This window comes from Erigeron canadensis, chromosome 4, assembly GCF_010389155.1.
Source record: "Erigeron canadensis isolate Cc75 chromosome 4, C_canadensis_v1, whole genome shotgun sequence".
Lineage (NCBI taxonomy): Eukaryota > Viridiplantae > Streptophyta > Magnoliopsida > Asterales > Asteraceae > Erigeron > Erigeron canadensis.
Window position 1 is genome coordinate 40,126,786 of NC_057764.1, and position 27,158 is coordinate 40,153,943.

Genomic DNA, 27,158 nt, shown 5'->3' on the forward strand with positions numbered 1-27,158 from the left:
GAAAGGGTTTTCTGTATCATCAGTCCTTTAACCAGAGATCGTGTCAAACCGTTTTCTGGACTAACAATTTCCTTCTTCCGGCCGGTGAGTACGTAATCCTTAATTAATACTCCTTTTTACATTATTGTTAATGTTAACCTGCCTTATATATAATAGTTTTTTTTTCATAATGAATATGAATAAAATTAATACAATTACTTTCATGAACTAACTTATATATATTATACATATACATATATTAATTGAACTGAAGTATATATATATATATATAGGGGATGTTAAGCTAGATCGAATACTATGTTAATGCGTTACTAATAAATCAGAACGTGCATTATTATTATTGTTATGTATATATGATCAGGTAACCTTTCTATCATGGCTACTATTTATTCTCGTATGAAAAAGATGTTTAAGAAGAAAAAGAAGCCAAAGCAAGAGCCACCGAAGCAGGAGCCGCCGCCCCGTCCGCAAAAGGTATTTATTTCACTAGTATGAAAAGGGTTGTAACCGAGTCAAGCTTTTATTGAGCAACTCGAATACCACGTTTGCAGCCCTATGAATAACACGTTTCTTAAATGGGTCTGGTTTTTGTTAATATATTTAAAACAACCAATACAAAAAATTACTTTTAAATTTTATAGTGTGTCTTCAAAAAAATTGATGGTTTGTTATACCTGTGTATAATTATTCATTGCACCCATTCAAAGGACCGAAAATCTTGTGCTTTGTTTGATTAATACGGTTATATACACTTTCTGTTAAAAAGCTTCAATTGTAGTTGTAAACCAAAAGTTTAAGACAAAGAAACGAATATAGTAAGATATATAGATAATGTTTTGTCATATTTGATGTTTGTGTGATGAATCTGCAGATTTATGCGTATAAATTGGTTCTCGATAATCGAGATTCTGGCAGGAAAAATACAAATGAATGCACATCGTGCGAACGCTGTAGTAAAACTCAGCATAAACCTGAGCCTTACACAAAGCCTCCTTATAATGAACATTTGTGCCGGGATAAATCAAGACAGTGTACGACTCATTATAATAAACCGCTCTTCAAACCACCAACTGCCCCCACTCCACAATTTCCACCATTGCTTCCGTCACCATTGGTTGCGCCGCCACAAATGTTTCTGCCACCATATCATCAACAACAAATGTACGCGTTACCACCTCCAAGACAATCGTATCCGTATGATCATGAGTATGGAATGCAGCATGTTTATCCGCCTAGGCTAGGTTATGGCGATAGTTGGTGATTGATTGAGTTTAATTTATTGTTGAATGTAATGCTACTAGTTAACGTATTTCATTGTGGAATAATCTAGTAGATCAACTTTATGTTTTGTTTTATTTTATATTTCTAGGTTGTACTTTTATCTTACTCAATTTTAGTTATTTCTTGGTCATATTTGGCTTTTGCAGCTACTTTTTAAAGATTTTTGTCTGTCTTGTAACCGAAGTGTCAATCTTAGCTCATTTCTTATAGAGAAAAGGGGTACAGACTTTGACTCGTTTACTTGTAAATTGTAATTGTAAGTTATGAATGAGCCAACTGGTTGAAAGTTATTGTCGTTTTAAGGCATTTACTGGTTATGAATTTTTTCAAGGTGTTTCAAATCTGAAACATATGACAAGCTGATGAGTTTATAAATAATCAACTTGAATTCTTGTATTTAGCCAGAACTGCATACCAGTTTAGGCTTTTACCCGCCCCGCTCATCTCTCCAATGATAGCTTAGCCCCAATGTCATGAGACGATAACAAGCATTTTTGTTGAACACTTGCTGATGTAGAGGATAAACTGGCAATATTTTATCACTCTGACAAATCATTTAGACTGGACATAATGCATTAAATAAGATGATGGAGGCTCAGTCTGTTAGAATTAGCACTCTGCTGGTTCCAGATTTTCGTTTATAACGGTTCAGAGAAACGATGATATACAGAGTTATTTTACATGATCAGAGGAGAGTTAAATATATACAAACTGATCATAATCAACTGTACATAAAAGTGGAATCAAATTCAATCAGGAAACTTTTGTGATTTTTCAATTAAAATGTCAACTATTTACACTTGCCTCAGCTATTTTTCAGTTCTTCCATCATATCTTAACGAGTTTTCACGATCAGGAAGCAGCAGTGGGCGAATGAATGGTAGTATCTGGTAACATGGCTACTGTCACCACAAAATACTCGCAGCCAACAGGTAAACCATACGGGTTTGCACCATTTGATCCTGAATTCAAAGCAAACTGGCTCGAGGTGGTGGTGGTTCGTTCAGCTCGAACAGGTGACGATTTCACAGTTTGTCTTTCAATATGCACAATCTGGCCTGCAATGTAGGTGGGCCGGTGTGGAAGATGGTCAGTGAATAAGGCAACTGACTCTGAAGATAAATAGTAGTGAGTGCTGTTTCGGTTGATGGCCTCATAGTGTCCAGCTACATTAAGTACAAATGCAGCTATCTCGTGAAGCTCCAAACGACCAAATGATATTTTCTCCTTGTTAACCTGCTTGAGAATATGAAGCCAATAAGTCAAACTATATTTGGTCATCTCCTTATTAACCTGCTTGAGTACAAGGCAAGTAACAAATCGAGGGGATGCTGAAATGTGCATAGTGAAAGTAAATAATTTTAATCAGGTGCTCGGCGACTGGGTCATAGAAGTGTTCAGTCAAATGATTTTGTTATTAAAAGTGTAAAACTCGTACTAATCAGGTTAATAATTGATCATGACAGATGCTAACATTGTTTAAGAACTATATAGATCAAATAAGCAAGAATATTTTTGTCAAAAAAATAAAATAAAATAAAAAATGGTAGAGGATTGTAAGATGAAAATAAGTCCTGTAAGATATGTTATATACTTATATGTAACTTCAATTCAAACTTAAAAAATCAGATTATCTGAAGCAGAATTTTTAACCAACAATCACTAGCAACTGATTTCAATGACTCCCGACAATCAATTAAACACAAATTCAACCACCTATAAACCATGTCATTTGTCAATTAACAATGCCAGTTAGTATTTTGTGGAACCCGAAGAAACCCATCTTGGGTAGTCAAATCCGTGAATGACTGAAATATTGTTCATATTATTTTTTAATATTTGTTTGCAAGTTACAAACCTGTTTTTCAGATTGAAGCTTTGTGTATAAAGTGTTGACCAATTCTTTCTTTTCTCCCAATTCCGCCTCTTTCTTTGTGTACCTATCCATCAGCTCAGCTCGTCGTCTAGTCAAAATACCAACCTTCTCAGCGAGTACCCGAACGAATTCACGGAAGTCGGAAGTACCGTCATCCCCATTCTCATTTGCAGAACTGTATATGTGATCCATATGAGTTCAATATTCACAAATAATCAACTTGTCATTATAGTGCTTTCATTATTATATGACACTACAAATATATGGGAGATTTCTGGAACTTACTTGGCAAGAGATTGAGCCAAAGCTAGCAGGGACTCGGCCAAATTATTCACACCAGCTGAGGAAACACATGTTTTCAGCCTTTCAAAAAGGCTGCGGATTTTGACAGCAGATGTGCGCAATGCAGTATATTCAGATGCCCTACGGTCGGCTGCACAGAGATGAGTTTGAGCCTCTTCTCTTGCTTCATGTAGACAGTTCTCTAAGTGAGCACAATTCATCTGTACAAAATAGAAAATTAATGAATATCATAAAACCTCTAAGCAACATACTCTTATCCGAAACTTAGTTGCAGTATGATAGCACTGAAGTCTTGGCCAAACTCATTTAGTTAGAGGTGACCTAAACTGGGTTGACTCAAGTTATTTTCAAATCTAAAGGACTAATGGTAGCTTGACCGTTTATGCAACATAGATTAGCTACAAAGAGAATGGGTCAAAGGGTTAAAAGTCATCAAAGTGTATTTCAAAAACTGCTTAGGTTTTGTAATAACATAGTATTTATAATCATACTCCGCATAATAAGTTCAAAATAGTCATTTTGACCCACACAAGACTCCGCTCACCCAACTCCTCTTTTCATCACCTTAATGTACAATGCAAGGACATGGGAAACTGACATGTAAATACCGGGATTTGGGAGTTATAATTGGGAAGTGGGGCAATTGCGTACTGCATACAAGTCAAAACGTGTTTCAACTATGAAGTAGAGCAAAGTATGAAAAGATTTACATTTAACATTACCTGAGATTCATCCAGAAGATTCCGACTGGTTTCCAGCTCACTACCCAGCCTTGTTACCTCCTCCAATGCAGCCTGGAGCTTGGCTTCTATTTCATCTACCTGATTCAATTTCTCAGTAAGCAAGTTTTGCAACTCCACCACAAGTTCACCACTAGATTTGACCTGTTCATCTGAAGTCACAGTTATCAGAGGCCCAGGCATGTAATCAGCAGTTGAACTAGTGGCCAACACCATCCCCACATCTGTTACCATTGTCTCCTTGTCATCTTTTTCATCACGGTTCGGTTCCACCATTGATGAGTCCATGTTAGGATTCATAGTTCCAGAAGAATCATTACCTCCCGATTTCAAAAGTAATGAACTAGAAGCATAAGAAGCCTCATCCATAGGCTCGGATGATGCACAACGTATAGATTCATCTTTATTAAGTTTGTGTTCTAAACAATACTGGTCAGACAGCCTATTTTCAAGCTCTTTTATTCGTTTCTCATACGATTCACACTGCATTTGTTTGACTTTTAACATATTTAGCAAATGTTTCTCGTGTTCATCTTTCAAACGCAATGCCTCGGCAGTCTTTTCAGCAGCTACTTTTAGCACATTTCCCACTTCACTATCTTCGAAATCAGTTTCAGGTGAAAAAGAACAAAGCAGAGCTATAGTAGAAGCAAGTTCAGCTTTTAATTTCGCATTTTCAACTTCCATCTTGCTGGTTCCTGCAATTTCCACCATTTCAGAACCCTCAACAAAATCATTATAGTTTCCGGTCCCACTTTCAGAACTTTCTTCAACATCTTGAGACATTGAAGATGACGCCTTCTTAAAAGAAAGACCAACTAAATGTTCTGGGGCAAAACGGTCCACGTCTGCTATGTCTATATCAAGTAAATTAGTATCAAATGGAGCTACATTGACATCACATGTATTAGGAGTATCATATAAGCCCATTGATGCCAAAATGTCTCGAGGAATATATGAACTGTTGACTTTTAGAAACTCTTCTCTTCTTCTTATTTCTGATTCCCTTTTAGTTGCGAGCCGTTCAGCTAATTGTCCAGCCATGCCCATATAAAGTTTCATTGACGCTTTTCTCCTCACTATCTCTGCTAGACAAGCTCTATATGAAGGCCCGATTCCACGAACTACTTTCAAATGCTCAAATTGGTCGTTCTGTCGTTTTAGTGCTTCGGTGAAGACAGAAAACTTGTACCTTACGTCTTTAATTGTGTATTGAATGTATGCAATCTTTTGCATGTATTTGTGAACAAAATTGTTCATTTCAGATTTTTTGTTTTTGCAAAAGATAAGGAGGTTGGAAATGGCACGTTCACAATCTTGCATTTTGGGGAGATAACTTTTGTCATGGCCCTCGTACATAGGGCCTAATGCTGAAACGGCATCATGTGGACGAAGAGAACTGGAGAGTTGACTCGTCAAACTATCATCTACAAGCTTCTTCACCAAACCGACATCTTTGCTGCAGTTATGTAAATTTGAAGTTAGAGACAAAAACATTTTTATCTGAAATACATCCTATTTATCACAAAGACCTTAGTTGTAAAATTGAAACCAAATAATCGACTTCTAAGTTAGACGCTTCACATATGTTTTTTCTACACTCGACTACTTGAGTGAAGAGAGAATAAAAATCAGACTTAAATGTTTATAAGATATTACACCTCCATCATTTTGTGAAGCTAATCAAGAAAGTGTATACACATGTTAAATTTATAAATTATAGATAATCACAAAATGTGAGAATTAAAAAGACATTATCCATGTTTTAGAAAGGCGTCCTAAGAAATGTTTGCGGTACAATTTATCTGTCTTCTACCTGTATATCTTGAAGAAAAATTGTCAACTGTACAATTAATCCGTTCTAAGAAATATTAATGTACAATTTTTCTTAAAAAGATCAGAGACACTCTACAAGTAGTCTCTGATCTTTTTAAGATAAATTGTCAACTGTTGCAGTCAACTACAACTATGCTTCTACAATTCTACAAACATAACTTACTAACAGGCAGAAAATGCAAGTATTTATGATAGTATGAAAGTGCCTTAATGTGTATTTCCATTTTCCAATGTAGCTAAAACAGACTATAATGCTGTATAAAGCACGGTTCAGATATGCTTCTTTTGATTGCAGTTGTTGGCAATTTTTGATTATTAAAGAAGAATTTATTTAAACAATAACCAAAAAGGACAATTTTATGAAAAAGTGGGAGAAGCTTTGTGAATTGTGAATTGAAGTAGAGCCTCTTAAACTAGTTTAAAAAAAGGGGGTAACTCCTCATCATTACATAAGTTTTGTTCCAGGGCTCCAGCCTGGAATGATAATCATTATCGAAGATGATTAGGTGGCCCCTATACGACTACACATAAACTTTCAACAAAAATCATCATGTTATCGATTCCCTAACGCAAATTCCAATACCCCCTCCATATCTTAGCAACAGAATATCTGGTCTTTACAATTAGGTAATCTAGACAAACAAACATGAAAAAGATCTTTAATTCTAAGAGGCAAACAGTTTGTAGGTTTTGATAAAGATAACTAACCTTAAAGCTTGCATTATACTTTTCTGCTCGTTGATATGATGCTCATGCTCCTTGACTGTTCTCCCCAAATCTCTACTGAGGATTGAAGCTTTACTAGAAAACAAATGCTCAGTACTTCTCTTTAATTCACCAAATTCCTGCTTAAAGTCTCCAACTTTATTTTCAAATTGCCGGTGAGAATTACTGCAATCATCCACCATTTTTCTTAGATTATCCTCCTTCACAAAATCCAATAAGCATTTCCTATCAACAGTCTGTAACACAGGTAGAAGCTTAATAGACTTTAGCCTCTCTAAATCCCGTCCGAAATTCACCAACAGATTAGAATGTGTCCTTTGTTGTTGCGAGTAACACTTGACAAAATCCATGTAGTTCTGGAGGATCATCTTATAGAAATGGTCTAAATTAGCCCTAGCAATCTCCAATGCCTTCTCTTGAACCATTTGCTCTCTTGCTAGTCTCTCACAAGCATCGAACTTCACAAGGGTGCGTCTGTATATTGCATCTCCGAGCTGGTAATGGTACCTAAATTGCCTCTCATAGGACGGTAATGCTTTTAAAGCAGGATCAGAGGCTTCATCCAACGGATGGGTATCATGAGATGAACACGGCCGTGGAGGGTCAGGATAATTACTTTCGGATAGCTCAAGCTCTTCAGGTCCTGGCGGAGCGGAATTAGTTCGCATTTTAGATTTATTAAACACGAAAACCTCTCCGTCCTCAGATGGAAGTTTGTATGCAGAAAGAGGATTTTGAGGGTCCAACTTCATATCCAAATACAAAAGAAGCTGATCATTTAACCGAATCCCAGAAAGTGACTCCAAAAATTGTTGAACCGCTTCAACAAGGGTATCTTCATCACAATCAAGCTCAAACGAATGCCCATTTTCGGCTATATGAACTAAAAGCTTCCCCCTTTGTATCAAAGTTTCACTCGAACTCATCTTTTTCAACCCTAAACAATATCCCAATCAACCCAAGATAGATTCAAGATTTCCCAAACTCAATTCGGCAGATAATCTTTACAACATTATATATAACGGTATAAATAAAAATCAGCAAAAAGACCAATTTATCCTCCACTAATCTAATCCAATCAAATCCAGCTACAACCTTTTTACAATCTCTAAAATCTGCACAAAAATTAAAAATTGATCAAACCTCAAATTAATCATACCCACTACCAAAACCTACAAAAGTAATAACGTATAGAAACTATTGGGAAAAAAAAAACCGAAAATTTATTACCAAATAAACCCTAAATTACTAATAAAAAAATCCCATTAAAATCTACTTCAAGATTCAGAAAACCACTAAGATTATGTCAGCACGACACTAAAATTACCCAAATCAGAACTCAAATCTTCAAAAGTTCGAATCTTTTTAGCAATTTAATAATACCCACAAAGGAAAAAATAAGTACATATATATCCTTGTATATAAACACACATAAAATATAAACTATAATTCAATAAAGATAGATAATCAATGACGTAAAAGCAAAGGGGAGAATACATACAAGAATATTTGTATGTGTAGATATAGGAATTATATAATTACTTATGGATTTGGGCTAAGAAAGAACAAGTTTATCACGAAAGATAAAGGTTTTCTAATAGAATATTATTTTAAAGATTCAATGAATTTAATATTATTATATTATATATAATATATATATGCACTAAATACAATAAAAAGATAAATACTTGTTTAGTGTATATGGGTGGCAGATAAACCTAATGAGATGATGAGTAAATCACAAGGCAACAGATTTATGTACTTCTTCTTCCACAATCTGGGTTTTCTTTTCGAAGAGCAGATTATAATTTTATAATATAATATGATTTTTTTTCTAATTGATTGTGAGGAATTATGTGTTTTTACTGTTTTTGTGAACAAGTCTGCCGTTTGTTATATATGGGGGATTGGAATTGGATGATGATGATGATGATGATGGCGATGGTGATGGAGATGTAGTAGAGTTGTATTATGATTGTGCTTGGTTGTTACATTTTCTTCTTATTTAATGATTGTGAAGTTTTTTTAAGATGTAAAAACAGGCTGTATTTACTAATTTACCCCCCTCTTCTTGTTTGAACTAGTATGGCACATGCGCGATGTGATAGCTGGGCGACGGTTGACTTGTGTATATAATTGATGTAAAGGGTTAATGGACATATTTTAAAACATAAAGGATTGATGGTGTAATTTAATCATTAAGGTTAAGGAGGTAGTAAATGTGAAAGTATTTTAAGGGGTGCCAAGTGAAAATATTATATATTTTCAACATTATCAAAAATAAAAAAGAATTATTCTTTTTATAATATTGTATAGATGTTTTGTGTTGGGATGTTCGGTAGGATTTATTAGCACGATCCACCCGCAAATGCGATGATAGTCAGCAGGAGTGGTAAATGAGACGTCGAGTAATGTTGATAATTGATGTAAAGTTAATTGAGTTAAAAGGTTAATAAAGGTATTTTAAAAGATAAAAAATTGATAATGTAATTTAATTATTAGTGTTAAGAGAATAGTGTATGTGAAAATAATTAAGGGATGTTAAGTTAAAATATTACATATTTTTCAACATTCTAAAAATTAATTTTTTTTTATAAAATAAAATAAAATATAGGTTTACAAACAATTTTAGAAATAAATTCTTATAAGTATAACTTCTACTAATTAAGTTATTTTTATGTTCTCTTTCTTTATTTATAACTTTAAATTTTATGTTTTTTTTTCCATGTCGTATTAGATTTCGTTATGCGACATATGCATAAAGACTTATCAATTCCATATAATTTTTGTGAAGGACTTATCATTTCCATATAATAATACATGTAAATGGAAAAATCGAATAAAAGATACCTTCAAATGGTGATCAAGAAAAGTAACGTTGTTAGAGAATGGTTCATGACAAAAAAAAAAAAAAAAAAAAACACATAAACATAAAGTAAAAGATCAAACAATCACTATTAATTTTAATAGTTAGCGGTGTGCATCAAGATTCAAGGAAAAACCACTTTTCTTAATTATTTGTGCACTTGGAAAGAAGCATTTGAGACATCATCATTTTATGAAAAATGATATATCCTCCAAATAACTAATCTAATTATTTTTCAAAAAACCTTAAATTTTGACCAATAGTTGGGAACGTTTTATCTATCTTACTCATTGAAGATTTGTGTGCTGTTTCTTTATTTTGGGCCTTGCAACACTCACCAGCCCAACTAATTTCTCACGTTCTTTCTTTTCTTTGGAACGAGCAAGACTAAGAAAGATAAAACAACAAGGCCCAACTTTAATCGAGGGATTATTGTTATTGTTAATTTTCTTTTGTCGGCTACATGGGATCAAGAATAGGAGAGGATATATATAGTTTCGTTTGCTGTCGTTTTGAGAGGAGCTTATCATTTATCATTCGACACATACAACTATACAAGCAATTAATTCGAGGGAGATATTATTCGACAAATTTTCTTTGGCGGCGAGACGTTGTTTCGGACGAACAGAATAGTCTAGGTACATGCACATCATCATCAGTCTATGGTTATTATTCTTTTTGTTGATTTGAAGATTGACAATGTCCAACTAAACTTCTCTTTATTTCTTCCATGAATACTCTTAGCTTAATTATGTTTAGCAAACTTTTTGTTTAATTGTATAAACATTAATTTTTTATTTATGATTTATGCAAGTACTTGAATATTTGATTAATTAAGTTGCTAGTTGAATTATAATAAGACCATATACATTGCAAGTCAACAATTTTATGTCAGTCCATTAAATTAGGGATTAAAACAAGTTGTGTGATAATGTTTCTACTAAAACAAATGATGTGTATGTAATTTGGAACAAATAAATGTTAGTTAAACTAATTAACTCAATTATCTAGCTAGGAACCGGAAAAGAGATGCTTTTTTATTATTATTATTATTACTCACAATTGTTTAATTTACTTTCTGCTTAAATAATTCTATTTGCATCTTAGTTAATCGTTGCTTTAGTTAATTTTAGATATAATATAATCGTTAAAATCAATTAAATTGAAATCACTTACCCTATCTAGCAGTACAGCGTTTATTTTTGCTGTCGATCAACTAACCCTCACAAAGTTTGATTCTCTATTAATTTAGTGGTTTCGCTGATTAATTAATTAAATCCATATATATATATATATATTATACTGTACTAAATTTTCATTTAGTAATTCTATTGTAGTGACTAGGAGGAAGGATGTCGTCGTCAGAGTACATATGCGAAGATCGAGTTGATAGTTGAAATCTTCACTAGCTAGACTAGCAGTCAAAGTAATCCTTCAATTCAGATCGCTCTCCAATTAAATCTATCGATACGCTCGCTCGATAGCCCCCGGCCATTTCATCCGTAAGCATACTCGATCTTTTATCTCCTCCGCAAAAATTCTTGATCATGTACCGAAGAAATAATTAAGCATTTAATTAGAAGAAGAAGGCTAGCTATACTATACATTACAATCAGAAGATTAACAATTATTTGGCCGATATATTGATGCAAGTACCATATATGCATGCTCAAGTTTCCTTTTAGTTCTACCAGTACGTACTGTGATTGTTGGATCATGTAATGGAATATTATGTCTGCATGATCGGGACGACGTGAGTACATGACGTTTGATTTGATCGACCACACATGTTTTTGGCTCCATTGAGTTGCCAGCAGCAGCTGATGATGATTACCAAACCAAATTAACAATCATGAATGGTTGTATAAATAGCTGTTTTTTCTGATAAAGGCCCTAACGGTAAGGTTTGGGTGAGAAGAAGACTAGTAGCTAGACAAGAATACTACTACTACTGCTTCTTGGCATCTTGAATTTGATGAACTGAAATTACAACGACCTTATGATGTACTAATAACATTTGTGGGACAGATGACCAAGAATGGTAATTTCTTGTTCCTCACTAACAACGGTCAGTGTGTACGTAGCTTATAATTAATCACGAGTCAGGAATCCAGTCAAGCTTCTGGAAATATGGTTTTCATTCAGTAGATATGCAAATGTGCCTCGAGTTGTTGGACACGTACAGCCCTTCCATACAAAGATCTATCATTTCATACTATTATTCATGACGAGACATGGATCCAAATGAGCACGCATGGGTTTCAAATCTAGCTAGTGTTTTATCGTTTATGTTTTGTCACATAATGATCATATACTACAATTTTGGGAATTTTATGTAAGGAAGCGAAGATTTTCGAAGCGTTTGGTGCTGCAAATACGAACTTCCCCTCAGAGTTTTGCAACACTATGAAAAACCTTTTTTTTTTTTGACAAAGTCGGTGTCTCCAACACAGGTTTTAGTTGATATGTTCACGTACATGTGTAGCTTTGGATTGGTGGACAGAAACCCAGAAACCCGGTGTTGCAAACACCAGTCCTCCTTTTTATTCAAGAAAGATGCAAATGATTAATTAATTGAATGTTTAGACAGAAAGCCGGTGTTACAAACACCGGTCCTCTTTCTTATTCAAGATGCAAAACTATTAATTAATTTAAATGTTTGGATGTCACACCCCATCTTAGACGGAATCGTAGGATATGACGAAAAGATATAGCAATAGCACATGGAATTTGTAATAGAATTATACTAAATGAAAATCCAAATAAATGTAATTCCCACAAGCGGGATAAGTCTAGGCAACACGCCTCAAATAGCAAAAGATGTAACAAATAGCAAATAGAGTTCAATGATTAAATGCAACTAGGAGTCCATGAAGGATCTCTTTATTAGTCTTCCTAAAGTCTTTATGCTCAATCTCCTTAAGCATTGTTATTATCTGAAAATGAATGCTCGAAAATGTCAACATAATGTTGGTGAGTTCGTAGGTTTATAGGAATACAAATGAAATTGTTGTGCATGATATATGAGGTTTGGACAATAGTGTAAATATAAACATGTAGCAGCCTGTATGCAATCCAAATACTGATCAATGCCATCATAGTTATCCAACAACACAATCCCCATCACTCCTGCCAACAACTCAATCACACACTGTAATACCAACAACTACCAGCTGGAGTATATAGTTGGTCGATAGATTTCAAATAGTCTTCAATAGATATCAACAGACATCTATTGCATCATAGAATCAACACAAACAAGCTAGCATACACATTTCATAATTACACGTATTTGTCCAAGAAAACAAACAAGTTTTGGCACAACTAGTAAAGAAATGAAAAGTGTTTTGAGCATCATTTTCCCCCAAATAAATAAAATAAAAAGGGGTCACGAAACTCACCTCAATCAGCAAGCAGTTGTGCAAAGTCCCAAAGATCACTAGAATCTACACAACATATACATGTACAAGTTACAATTATGGACATGGTCAATAACCGTCCATTGTAACCCGCATTCGATGATATACATATATGGCTACTTTCAAAATATTCACAACTGATTTGTCATGTATTATTAAGTTACAAGTCACATAACTTAATGTAGTGTATTTGTTTTAATGATATACCATTGGTTTCTACAAGTTCATATTCACTGAAATTTTTGGTGACTTTATCTATTTTTTATTAGGATGAAATGACCAATTCAAGTTTTCAAATCTTAACTACTGTAATCTTAGAGTGTTATAAACTTACATGAATTTTTACTTAATTTATTTCGCACGTTAACTATTTTTAAAAAATTCCATAATCACAGACTAGTCAGAAAATTCACTGTCTGCGCGCAGAAAAGTTTTATAAAAGTTAAGGATCTTCGAAGCTTCAAAAAAATCCAAATTTTTACTGTACACTCTTAACATCTTAAAAATATCTTTGAAAAAAAATAACCTTCCAGTTCGTAAAATCGACCAAGATATGACTATTTGAATTTGACCTAAATCTGTTCGGAAAACTCAGCTTTGCGCAGTTTTGTTATAAAATTCGTTTGATATCCTTAAACTTCATATTTTGACACGAAACCACATCCACCAGAAAGTAGACTTCCTGAAATTAATTTTAGACACCAAAAACATGACTTAACCATCTTCCATGACCAAGATACGACCTTTCAAAGTTAATAAACTGAATATGTCCAGATTCTGAAATATCCCAAACTTATTGTTTTAAAGACTACTACAACTAATATTCATATATATACTTTCAAATCTTTCCAACACCTATTTACATCTGTTATTATGATTTTCATGCCTTCATAATTGAATTTCTTTAATTACATTAATTATTATGCTACAATAAATATTTAAACTTTTAACATTAATATGATTTATATTTCAAGCTTTTGACTTAACCCTAAAAAAAAAACCTTTCATTCATTATTATAAATTTTGCCATAATATATATATTCATCAAAATAGATTACTTATAAATAAAGATTATTAAACAAAAAAGTATGCTTATATATATATATATATACATATGAAAAGAAAAGACAAGTGATTTACTCCAAGATTGATAATCTCTCTTTAGATACCTTGACAAAATAGAATATAATCTATAAGGATTTTATTATAATTTGCATCTTAAATATAAAAAAAAATTCATACGGATCATATCAAATCTTACCAAGATAAACTTTGACAATGAGATGATAAAAAAAAATTGGTTTATGGTGGTGATGTTTTGGTGCTTTGTATTCCACGACAGAGAGCAAAAAGATCACAATTGTGGTTTAATTTTTTTTTTTTTTAAGATATTCACTTTATATTTATTATGGAGATAAATATTTTGGAGTTTGAATATAATTAATATACAATAGTATATAATCTATCAAGAGTTCTAATAGGATTATGATTTCTCTTTTCTTTCCTTACTTTTTTTTTCTTTTGGCCGTCCCTTAGCTAGGAAATTATCCACCTCCATATATAAGTTTATTATTATTATTATTATTACTTGTATTAATTATAAAAATTAATTTGATAATTATTGATTTTATTCACCATTAAATAACGTATAGTAATTTATCAATGTCTAGAAATAAATATGACTAACAACTACGCATCTAAACATTACGGGGATAGTTATAGTCATCTACGTTTAGGAAGATCAAATGTCTAAATCCTAAACTATCAAAATCAAAGTAATAAAAGTCAGAATGATCACAACATCTCCACGCTTGTTATACTATGTAGGCACATTAACTAGTCAAGAAATTAGGAATACAAGTTAGAGACTATTATAAAATAATGATTTTGGTGACGGATGTCACATTGGACAAATGTTTTTCTGGGCTTGACACGTATTAGCAAGACTGGTCACAAAGACACCAGCATTGGGAGAGATAGAAATGGAGAAGAAACCGGTGTTGGAGACACCGTCTTTTTCAAGAAAAAGCAAGACTGGTGTCTTCAACACCGTTTTTCATAGTTTTGCAAAAATCTGAAGCGAAGTTCTTAGTTGCACCAAATATTTCGAAAAATTTCACATCCGTACAAAAAATTCACAATTTTGGTGAGCTTAATTATTTGTTGCGTTTTCACATATGTTCAATTCTTCGTTACTATATATATTATATATATGGCGATACACTTATATGTGTTAATTTCATGATTAATTTCACTTGTTAGTCATTGGTTCACTTTGATATTGTAAAATTTTACGCTTCACCACCGCGTTTAATTTGGAAAAGCATACTGTTTTTTCAAAACTGTGAGAATACGATGATAACCAACTTCTTTTCCAAATACTTATTTTTCATTAATTGCGATATGATAATTAGATAATTGTATAGTATCATGAACACTACACCCATTCTTATCCATGGATATAGGATATAATCGAAATATTGAATATTTAAGGTTAAAAAAATTATAATCTATCTAGACCACATTATTAAATTTTTAATTTTGAATTTTTAGCTTTCAGCTTTAGTCGTAAAATTTTTTCTTACAATTTTTTGTTTGTCTTTTATTCTACTGAGTACTTCATCTACTCATATATATCGATAGATTAAATTTTAAATATATTTTTTATTTATATATTTTTCATCAACTACTAAATAATACAAACAAAAATATTTATGATCAAAGTTGAAAGAATCTAATTTTACAATTAAAATTGGACATTTAATGTGAGACATATATAATATACTAGTGTATATAATATACTAGTGTTCAAACTCGTCCAATGGAATTATTTAAATATATGTATTAATCAAAATATATTAATCAAAGTTAAAAATTTGGAATTCAAATATATTAAATAGATATACCGAAATCAACTTGGAAATTTGCTAGCTCAATAGTCACTCCATTAGTCAAAATACTCCTAAAATTTTCCGTCCATTCACCATTGACCGAGCCATGTATGATATTGTCCTGCAAATAGCAAAAAAAAAAATGAAAAAAACTGGTAAGTTCTGTTAGTGTGTTTCTATGTATTTAATCCAATTTTAAAAAATAAATCCCAACAAATTAACCATAAGAATCGAATAAACATCTTTGCATACAGATTCAAGAAAATTATTCAGGATAAAAAAGAAACCCAACCAAGGATATTCCAAACGTCGATCAAATGATTTTATCGGCTAATGTAAGAAAGATAGGGAAACAAATTAACTCCATATAAATATTGATTCCAGTTTACCCTTTTTTTTAAACTTTTGTTAAATAAAATATTTACAGTTTCTTATATTCTAAAAGTGTAAACTATATAATTTGAAAAATGCATATCAATTCATCAACAAATACCATCTTGAACGTTTATTCCACTTCGAAACAGTCCATACATGGACAACACGCAGTCGTAAATGATGGTTAACATGTGTTGGCTTAAGATCTTCAAGATGAACTAATGTGGTCATATTTTTTGTTGTTGAAGAAAAAGCCATAACGAACCTCAAACTAAATTAAAATAAATAATACTAACAATAACATAAGAATTCAATGTTAAAAAGTAATAATAATGATTAATTATGTGCAAAGTATATAAAAAGAAAAACCCTTTTGTAGTTGATCGTAGTTTTTTTTGTTTTTTTTTTTTGTCGTATGTTAGTTATATTATAGATTACCAATAAAATCAAAAAGTGCAAATTAATTATTTTTAAATTGGGTGAAATTGTAAATTGGTGATGGAAAACAAAAGGTATAATTAATTATTTTAAATTGGGTTAAAGTGTAAATTGGTTGAAAAATCAAAAAGTGTAAGTTAATTATTTTTAAATTTGGTTAAAGTGTAAATTGGTGATGGAAAACCAAAAAGTGTAAATTAATTGTTTTAGATTGGAGTTAAAGTGTAAATTGGTGATGGAAAACCAAAAATGTAAAGTAATTTAGATTAATATTAAAAAATTAGAGGATTAATAAGGATGAGGGATTAGGCTAAAAGAAGGGGATTAGGGGTGTCAAGTTACCCCCAACTCCCTCTTTTAGTTATATTATAGATAGATAGATTAATCGCTTAAAACTAGCTTTGGAAACAAAACTTTTTGCAGTTAGTTTTTATAAATGTACGTAAAACAAACAAGTAACAAAATAATATTACATTACGGTTAATTTTATTTGTGTGGGTCATATAAGTCAACCTTAGAACATTTCCAACCAAATTTAAAAGCTTTTCACTCTTTTATCAAGCTTTGATTGAATCTAAAAGGTTTTTCCATTGAGATTAAAGACCTTTTGGTAATAGTTTATTTTCTACAAGTCATTATATTCTTTCGGGTTAATTACGAATTTGGTACATAAACTATCCATCATATTACACGTATTATACCCAAGGTTTATTTATTACACCCGTCATACCAAAACTTACCAATTTGTCACTCCGATCATACCTGGTCGAAACGGACGTTTCTTTTGATGTTAACTGTTAAGTGTGCCCCCACGTGACTTGCACGTAAGGGGTGATTTCGTCCTTTTACATGCTTTTGTCAAAATTACAGGTATAAAATCTGTAATTTAACAATACTTTGGGTACCATTTTTGTAATATATCCTAAGTATTATATATTTTTTACTTTATAAAACTATATGTTATCATTTAGTATTATTATAATTAATAAAAAATAACATTGTAAATGATTACGAGTATTATTTAGTAACAAGATGTAAGTTCAACAAAAAATAAATTAATATAACATAAGTTTTATTTTAAAAAATATAACATTTTATCTTTATAAAAGATTAGATTATTTTTAGTCTATAAAAGTTATTATTTTTCAAAAATTTTATTTTATCAAAAGCTATTACATATTGAACTATATATCCATAATGATCTTAAAAAAATCATTTTATTAAAAATTATTAACAAATTAAATGTGAATCGTTTGCTAGATTATGCTAGTGAAAATAATAAATTTTATAAGATTCAAAACATTGAAAAAATTATTAATTTCTTGAGGTTATTAATTTATCGAGTATCAATTTATAGAGGATCTATTATATGTATTTCAAGATTTATTTTTTTCTTTTTAAAAAATGTAAATCAGAAGGAATGTCTTAATCTTTTGTATGCATTTTTTTATAAATAAATAAATAAGACATTGCTTCTAATTTACTTTTTTTATAAGAAGAAATTAATCTTGAAATACATATTTTTCAAGATCATTATGGATGTATAATTTAATATGTAATAGTTTTTAATAAAATAAAGTTTTTGAAAAATAACAACTTTTATAGACTAAATAATAATCATTAACAATATTAATAACCACTCACCGTCGTCAATCACCGCAGTCCATTACCATCGCACCCATGAATCCCCAAAACCATCACCGTTTAGCCGTCACAACATGCGGACATTTATCTAGTTTTTTTTTATCTATACCCCCTAATAATATAAATTGAGAGTTCTTAATTCAACATTTTTTTTTACCAAAAATACTCTTGTACACAAATAGAATCCTACATGCTTCTCATTACCGACCCGACACACACAAAAATACTCTTGTACACAAATAAAACCATCACCGTTAGTATTTATTTTGCAAAAAAAAAAATTGAAATTGGTTTGAACCATCGGTTTCAACCTGACCCGGTTCCAACTCAACCCTAATCGGTTCCAAATGGGTCGGGTATTCCACCCTCAAAACCGGTTTGAACCCGGTTCGGGTTTTCGGTCAAATCCGATCTTGGTCAACGCCCTCAAAACCAATTTGGACCGGGTCGGGTCCGGTTTGGGTCGAAAACCTATTTCTGGGTACGGCTACTGGGTTTAAGCCAATGGTTAACATATTTATTTAATAATAAAGTTATATGTATTTACCACTTCAAAAATTAAGATACAAAATATTTTGTAATTAATTTTTATTAATATATAAGTAACAAATAGCATTATATTTATAAGTGGGTTAAATTTTACATATATAAGCCAAATAATTAAGCCTAAAATACAACTATAGTAACCTTATATTATGCGGGTAAATTAAAATAATATTACAGAAAAATGTTTGTATATATTAGAAATATACGTATAAAACTCAAAAGAAACTACTTAGTTATTTTTAATTTTTTAGTATATAATATGTTGAAAATAGTAAAATAAAACTTTTTCTTAAACGGCTAGCATAAAAAATTTAAGATGACAAATACATTTTAATTATCATTTATAAACCGTAAATGTACGAGTTTTTATGAGTATTAATTTTAATATAATTAACATTTTGTTATTGAGAAAATTGAAAATAAAATGTCAAATATTAACTACTATGATATAGGTTATGTCACATATTATTTAACATAAAATAATAATTAATAAGAAATTGTTTAATTAATATGAGACCATGAGTAATGTTTTGAACTTCTTATATTATCCAATTAGATATCGTGATGTCTCAAATGTTAAATATTAACTACTAAATTGCTGCTAAAATAAAAAATAAAAAAAAGTTTGGAGGTAAACATAAAATAACATGATATGATGATAAACTTATAGAAGAACATTAAATATGGGCCGGCCTAACTATTACAAATATCGGGCTGGGCTAACAAACCCCCATATATAATTACGTAAGGATATCAAGCGACAACGCCTAAAAAGGGTTTTCTGCGCCATCAGGACCAACTAGAGATCGTGTCAAATCGTTTTCTGGACCAACAATTTCAATATTCGGACCGGTGACTACGTAATCCTTAATACTCCTAAGATATTAGTGTTAATATGGTAACTGGCCATATATCATAGTTCTTTTGTCATGAATGATAATAAATGAGTATAACTGGATATGTATATATATATATATATATATATATTATATGTAGGCCTTAGTATGTTTTTACGTTATTGTTTTATGATATGTTAATTAAATTTTCGGTGGTAAGATATTAAAGTTCGCCTTAGGGTTTGAATCTCACCCCCTATATTAGTAGGGGTGGATTATTAGGGGTTTTTTTTTTGAGATATCTGGATTCATCTTAGGCATGTGCGGATCGAACTAACTACTAACTCAAAAGTTCATTTTAATATTCTGTAATATTTCTTGATGATTTATGTATTAAAGTCTGAATATGTCGTAGAGCATACTTTAATTTCCAATAACATTTTCACTGTATTGTTTAGTTAACTTAAGAAAAGAAAAAAGAAGAGAGGGAAGAGGAGTTTTCCTTTCTAATCACCGAGAAGAAAATTTTTGAAACAAAAAACAACTATAGTTCCTCTTCTAATCCTTTCCACACTTAAAAAAATCTTAAGAATACATTTTATAATTTTTTCGTCTTTTCTCCTTTCATCTCCACCCTTAGAAAAGCTAAACAATATAGTGTTTGTTTTTGAATTTTTTAAAGTTAGATCAATGTTTTTAGGCACAATCCTTTAAGGCCCCAAACATGCCCTAAGTATAGAAATTAGATTAATAAAATAGGTGAATTTTTAGTCGCTCTATAAGACGATTATACTAACAATGAGCGTAAAACGGTTTCATGAAAGTAGATTAAGGGGGAGGGAGCCGGAGGGTTCATCTCCCTCATCTCCCTCAAATTATCCAATCAAATTACTCCACCTCATTTCAACCCTCCAACCTTTTTTTCAACCTTTTTTAGTGGCATCCGATACTCCCAACCTTTTCTTTAAAAGTTTCAATACTTATCCTTAACATTTAAAATTTTGCATTCTAAACCCTTTAAGAATATAGTTAACCAAATTATATTAAAAACTAACATTAATATTATTTAATAAGTGCGTTTCGGGCACAGCGTCTTGATCATATTCCATTTGCGAATATGAACGATTTGGTTGATTAACCAAATCGTTCAACCAGTCAAACTCATTTGCACCGGGAGGGAGTCGAAGCCATCGAGAGAATACGATTGATTTGGTTGAGAAATAGCGTGTCGTGGAAGAGGGGAAATTGGTTCGGGTCGATAGTATTGTTACGAGGTCGACCCACTCGTCTGAAATGGATCAACTGGTACTTGATGTTGTTGTGGTCGCACCATTTGTTGAGGCTGCCGATTTTGGTTGTGGTGTGATCGAACGGGTTGTTGTGGTCGAATCATTTGTTGAGCCCGTCCACGACCACCTTGCACCTTTGGCATTGAGTTTTTCATTCTAGGATCCATATTTAGGTTTATATGTTTGTGTATATATGTTTTGTGATCAAATATGTAGTGTTTGTATGGTGTGTATGTATATATATGAATGGTGGAACCGGTTTTCTAAGCCCAAAAAACAACCTTAAACTTTCGAAACGAGGCAAAATGGGTCCCTAAAACGGTAACTATACCGTTTGAATTATTTTCATTTAACCCCCCCCCCTAACGGTCACCTTAAGCTTCAACACCCCAACCCTCCGCGAAAATGAAGCTCGCCAACCCCATCTCCCTCCTCAACTCGCTGCAGTGGCGGCCGAACCATTCCTCAACTCGCGAGCTCGCTCCATCTCTCTTGGCATCTCGCCATCGACTCCCTCCTCCCTTAGTTTGACAATATATAACTGATGAAAGGGAAGGTTCCCTTACATTTAAAAAAATCATCTTTTTGTTTATTTTCATGGACAAATATGTGGTTGACTCTTATACCGAGTCCATAGCATAATTATGGTGATGGACTTGATAAAGTCCATTGCATATTTGCATTGGAGATAAATAACTTTTTTCAATATTAGTCTTATTCGGTCAAACCCTCAAAAGTACATATGTAGCTCAACTTATTGTTTTCAGTTGTATTAATTTTGTTGTATATATATTTTTTTCTTTTAAAATGCTGCAGGATTTCACGATGTCAGATTATATATCTAGTGAGTTGATTGATGAAATATTCACAAGGTTACCAGTGAAATCCCTCCTTCGATTTAGAACTCTTTCTAAATCAATTTGTGCCCGTATATCTAGCCCTGATTTCATCCGCAAGCACGCACTGCAATCTCCTCCAAAATACTTGATTCGGCACAGGTATTTTGACTGCCATGAAAACTTCGACTACTACACAGTACATTCAGAAGACCAATTACCATTGCGTAATTCGGGTGGATACAATGACGAAACAACATTTAAGTTTCCCTACAGAGATACCTTTAAAATAGGAGGTTCATGTAATGGTATACTTTGTGTTTATGAAAAAGCTGCATATTCTTACTACTTTGTCCTATGGAACCCTTCTATTAGACGCAAACTTACACTACCCGAAGTTCCTTTTGAGGATCCTATTGGTTCTGATAAAGTTTCAGTGGGGTTTGGTTTCGACTCACTTAATAATGACTACAAGATTGTGTGGTTTTCAATTGCAGAGTATAGACTACCTTCAGTATGTTAGTTTGTCTATAGTAGAAATTAAGACAGATACTTGGTCTGACATTACATCTTCTCTTACTACTCCCATCACTGGATTATCGTCACAAAGCGTGTTTTGTCAATGGATCACTCTATTGGATAGCACGTTGTGAGCCCGTCGATGTAAATGACCCTCACCGTTGTTACATATTGACGTTCAATCTAAGCACTCATATTTTTGGCAAGATTGTGTTGCCAAAACCTAGTTGGGCAATTAATTGTTTAGGAATCATCAAAGGTTCTCTAGCTGTGTTTTATTGGAAATGCAGTAGCTAGTGATAATAGTTGGATTTGGGTACTGAGGGAGGAGCATGATGATACGTCTTGTTGGTCTGTTTATTCTGAATCTCACGGTGATGTTTATAAACGTGAAAGAGATAAGTTTTATGAACTGAGCACCACTGGTGATTTCCTGCTCCAGAATTACTATACAACGCCTGAAGTTTATAATCTTGAAACAGAAACAAAAGCCCTTCAAATGCGTATTGAAGATTCTCCTAATGTCGAAATAGAAAAGTATGTTGAAAGCCTTGAATTGTTGGGCGCAGGATTGTTAGGCAAAGGAAAAGCAGCCATATTTTGCTCGAATTAAGCAGCAAGAAAAAGAAAACAACTTACACTTGGTTTGAATACTAATCTGGGCAAAGATAGTGGCAGATGGCAGCAGTCGCACTTTTCCTTATCATTTTCCGTTTGTTCTATGTTTTTCGTTCACGACTTTTTATCATTGTCGTTTTGTTCTATGTTTTACATCTGCAACTTTTCATCATTTTCATTGTGTTCTAATTAATTAATGCAGTTTGTTTCATTTGGGTTATTTATTTTATTTCATTGTGTTCTTATTATTGCTTTGACATTCGGTTTGAGTACTCAGGTTTTTGGTATGATTACTTTAACAAAAGAGCCCATAATGTAATCATACATCCAACAACGCTGCATCTTGTTGACTTCGATTCTTATGAATGGTAACTTTTGGCTCAAAATATATCCCACATGATGATAACTACTTCCTCGATCATTGGCAGAATAAAAGTTTTTTTAAAAAAATGTTAATATTACCATGTAACAAAACTGACGAGTGGTAACATAATTCGCCATTGAAAGTGGTCTTACATCTACCACTCGTTCAATAAAAATTCAATCTAATATTAGTAAAAAGTAAAAAATTATCCTATAATATGTAAAGAAAAGCAAAACTTGGGCCCAAAGTAACACTAGCAATTAATTAATCTAAATAAAGAATAAATGGGCTGACCCACAGAAGGAGAACCTATATTAAGACCTCTAAGCCCTTGAAAAACCCCCCACCGTCTCTTATTTCCAATAATTTCTCTGAGGCGATTTCCCCCTAATTCTTCCAAATTCCGGTGAGCGATTTTATACACTAACTTTAATCCCAATTCAATTTCTATCTATCATTATAAATTAATCTATTCTTAATTGTATGATTATAAAAACCAATCTATGGCACTATGTGCTACTAAGAATAATACTCGTAATAATTAGTTTTTGCAGTTATACTTGCTTGCTTTCAATGCCTTGAGTTTAATAATAGTACTAATTAAATTTATACATGTATCAATATATTGATATCATATAGATACTTGCAATTAAGGGATTTAGTTTTGTTTACTAATACTGGCTCATACTTCTCTATTTTAGTGGTTGTTATGATTAAGTCCTATTACTAATTAAATTTTCATTCTGTTGAAGACAAACAATTACGTACATGATGTCAGAGTACATATGCGAAGAGTTGATAGCTGAAATCTTCACTAGACTACCGATCGAAGCAATCCTTCGATTCAGAACGCTCTCCAAATCGATACGCTCTTGTATCGACAGCCCCCATTTCATCCGCAAGCACACTCTTTTATCTCCGCAAAAATTCTTGATCAGGCACCGAAATCGTACTATAGGAGAAGGGTATACATTACATTCAGAAGACCAATTGCCATTACGTGGCGAATCTATTGATGCAACCGCGCTCAAGTTTCCGTTTAGTTCTACCAGTAAGATTGTTGGATCATGTAATGGAATTTTTTGTCTGCGTGATTCGAAGGACAAGAGCATTAGTCTGTGGAACCCTTGTATTAGGCGTAAACTTACCATTCCTGATCGTCGTCCTGCTTCGAAATGCAAGCTTCCATGCATCTGTATCGGGTTTGGTTTTGACCCAATCACTAGCGATTACAAGATTTTGAGGATTTCCTACGAAGACTACGATCATAAAAGGCCTAGGCCGCCGCAAGCATTTATTTACTCTGTGAGGAGAGACGCTTGGTGTCATATTGATTCTTCCCCTCCTCCTAATGTGATCATGTCAGAGCAGGCATGTTGTCTCAACGGAGCATTATTGCTTTGGGTGGTTCAAAATTCTGTCGGATGGCACAAATCAGAAGAAGAGGAAAAGTACACCAATGCATATATCATGACATTTGATTTGACCACACATGTTTTTGGCTCCATTGAGTTGCCAGCTGATCAATATTGGGAAAACCAACTTTGGCACACCCATCTCTTCCTAACAATCATTAATGGTTCTATAGCTTTTATTCATTGTGCCGATAACAGTAGTATTCGCATTTGGGTGAGAAGGCTAGTGGACAACAATACCGCTTGGTCTCTTGAATTTGATGTACCGACATTTGATAATCTTATTCGTCATAGTGTAACAAAGTTTGTAGGAGTAACCAAGAATGGTAATTTCTTGTTCCTCTGCAATGGTCAGTGTGTAGCTTATGATCATGCGTCAGGAATGGAATCAAGTATCATGAAAAATGGTTTTAATTCAGTAGACATGGAAATGTGCGTCGAAAGCCTCCAACTGTTGAACATAGCCCTTCCTTACAAAGAGTCTATCATTTCACATTATTTATGACAATGACGACGACATGGATGGATGGATCGAAAACGTGCATAGGATTAAAAGCCTTGACATGTTAGATATATCCTTATATATTATGGCAAGGAACCATGATATCTTATCCAGTGTTTTTCATCATATCGTTTATGTTTTGTCACATGATTTGATCACATGGTACAATTTTCATATATGTTCATTTATGTTTCATGATTGATTAATTTCACTTGTTAGTCATTGGTTCACTATTTCACTTTTATCCAACTATCATGCAAACTAATTACACTTTTCGTTTTGTACCAACATATTTAATTAATATATGCATGTGATAGCTGTTGTTCTTGGTAATGGCCCTAAGAGTAAGGCCGGTTTGGATGAGAAGAGTGGACAATTATATATATATATATATATATATATTGCTTCTTGGCATCTTGAATTTGAACTGAAATTACAATTTTATGGAACAAAATTTGTGGGACTGACCAAGAATGGTAATTTCTTGTTCTGTCACTTGGTTGAATGAGTGTGTAGCTTATAATCATGAGTCAGGATTGGTATTAACTCTCAAGAAATATGGTTTTCATTCAAAAGATATACAGAACAAATGTGCGTCGAAAGCCTTGAATTGTTAGAGAAGCCCTTCCGTATAAAATTCTTGGGTTTGTAGAAGATATATACTCATAGACCATTCTTACATGGAAAAGAACCTGTTTGGTTAATCTTGAACTATGGTTTGGTTATGGGTTAGTGTAGAAATTAATAAGTGACAAACATAGTTAGTACATGTTAGTTAGAGCACTCCCAATAGTCTCGATCTGCTAATATATCCAATACATTAATGTTACATGAACAAAACTACTTTTCAATACATTTTCTCCAAATCTATTCATACACAATAGATTCAATACATTCCAACCTCGATTAGGAACTGTTTGGTTCCCATGATGTAAGGAAATTTAGTGGCATGAAATATGATTTCTTTCCTTGTCAAGTGGTCATGATTACAAGATTATGATTATTATTCACCTCTACGCACACATAACAACGTAAATCATAGGTTTATTTCTTGAAGACAGGTTCTTGGTTTGAAATCACTCCTCTTTCTACTCGACCGGTTCAGCAGTTTCAAGTCACATTATGCGTGTTTTTTCAATGGATCATTGCATTGGGTGGTTGTAGCCGTAGGTAGTACAACAACGCTGCATCTTGGAATGTGCTTGACTTCATAAGAATGGTAACTTCTTGATCAAAATATATCCGATCGATATGCTGAAAACTATTATGCGAAACATTTGTTTACTCATTGGCAGAATAACTTTTTTTTTTTTCACGTCAATAAATATATCCGATATGCTAAAAACTACTATGCGAAACCTTTGTTTACTCATTGGCAGAATATATTTTTTTTAAAAGAGGTAGCACTATGTCAATTTGAAATTAGTATGAAGTTGATCATGTAACAAAACTGACGAGTGGTTGAAAGTGGTCTTAAGCTCTTACATCTACCACTCGTTTCAATGAAAACTCAAATTTTGATATTAGTAAAAAGTAAAAAATGAAAACTTATTATCCTATATATGTAAAGTAAAACTTGCCATTCTTAAAAAAAATAAGATTTGTAAAGTAAAGCAAAACTTGGGCCCAAAGGAATACTAGTATCCAATAGCAATTAATGTAAAGAAAGAACAGATGGGCTGGCCCACAGAAGGCAAAACCTATATAAAGGACTTCTAAATCTCAACAGCCCTTGAAAAACCCACCGTCTCTTATTTCCAAAAATCTCTCTGAGGCGATTTTCCACCTTCTTCGCAATTCCGGTGAGCGATTTTATACAATAACTTTAATTCGAATTT

General features: G+C 32.6%; 4 protein-coding genes across 4 annotated transcripts; 3 read left to right on the forward strand and 1 right to left on the reverse strand.

Moving 5' to 3' along the window:
• Positions 1 to 374: 374 nt before the first annotated feature.
• On the forward strand, positions 375 to 1,264 carry LOC122594914 (early nodulin-75-like). The gene is made up of 2 exons (XM_043767202.1): positions 375 to 474; positions 872 to 1,264. Exons 1-2 carry the CDS (start codon positions 376 to 378, stop codon positions 1,259 to 1,261), a joined length of 489 nt encoding a protein of 162 aa, XP_043623137.1. The 5' UTR covers position 375; the 3' UTR covers positions 1,262 to 1,264.
• A 692-nt stretch (positions 1,265 to 1,956) lies between these two features.
• LOC122596701 (autophagy-related protein 11-like) lies at positions 1,957 to 8,722 on the reverse strand. Its single transcript, XM_043769321.1, has 6 exons — positions 8,481 to 8,722; positions 6,745 to 7,877; positions 4,183 to 5,659; positions 3,443 to 3,660; positions 3,140 to 3,332; positions 1,957 to 2,517 (listed from the first exon to the last, which is right to left on the reverse strand). The coding sequence occupies exons 2-6, from the start codon at positions 7,686 to 7,688 to the stop codon at positions 2,134 to 2,136; spliced, it is 3,216 nt and encodes a 1,071-aa protein (XP_043625256.1). The 5' UTR covers positions 7,689 to 7,877; positions 8,481 to 8,722; the 3' UTR covers positions 1,957 to 2,133.
• A 13,169-nt stretch (positions 8,723 to 21,891) lies between these two features.
• Positions 21,892 to 23,034, forward strand: LOC122597602 (F-box/kelch-repeat protein At3g23880-like). The gene is made up of 2 exons (XM_043770178.1): positions 21,892 to 22,420; positions 22,712 to 23,034. Exons 1-2 carry the CDS (start codon positions 21,892 to 21,894, stop codon positions 23,032 to 23,034), a joined length of 852 nt encoding a protein of 283 aa, XP_043626113.1.
• Positions 23,035 to 24,171: 1,137 nt separating this feature from the next.
• On the forward strand, positions 24,172 to 25,323 carry LOC122597603 (putative F-box protein At3g16210). Its single transcript, XM_043770179.1, has one exon. The coding sequence runs from the start codon at positions 24,172 to 24,174 to the stop codon at positions 25,321 to 25,323; it is 1,152 nt and encodes a 383-aa protein (XP_043626114.1).
• Positions 25,324 to 27,158: the final 1,835 nt, after the last annotated feature.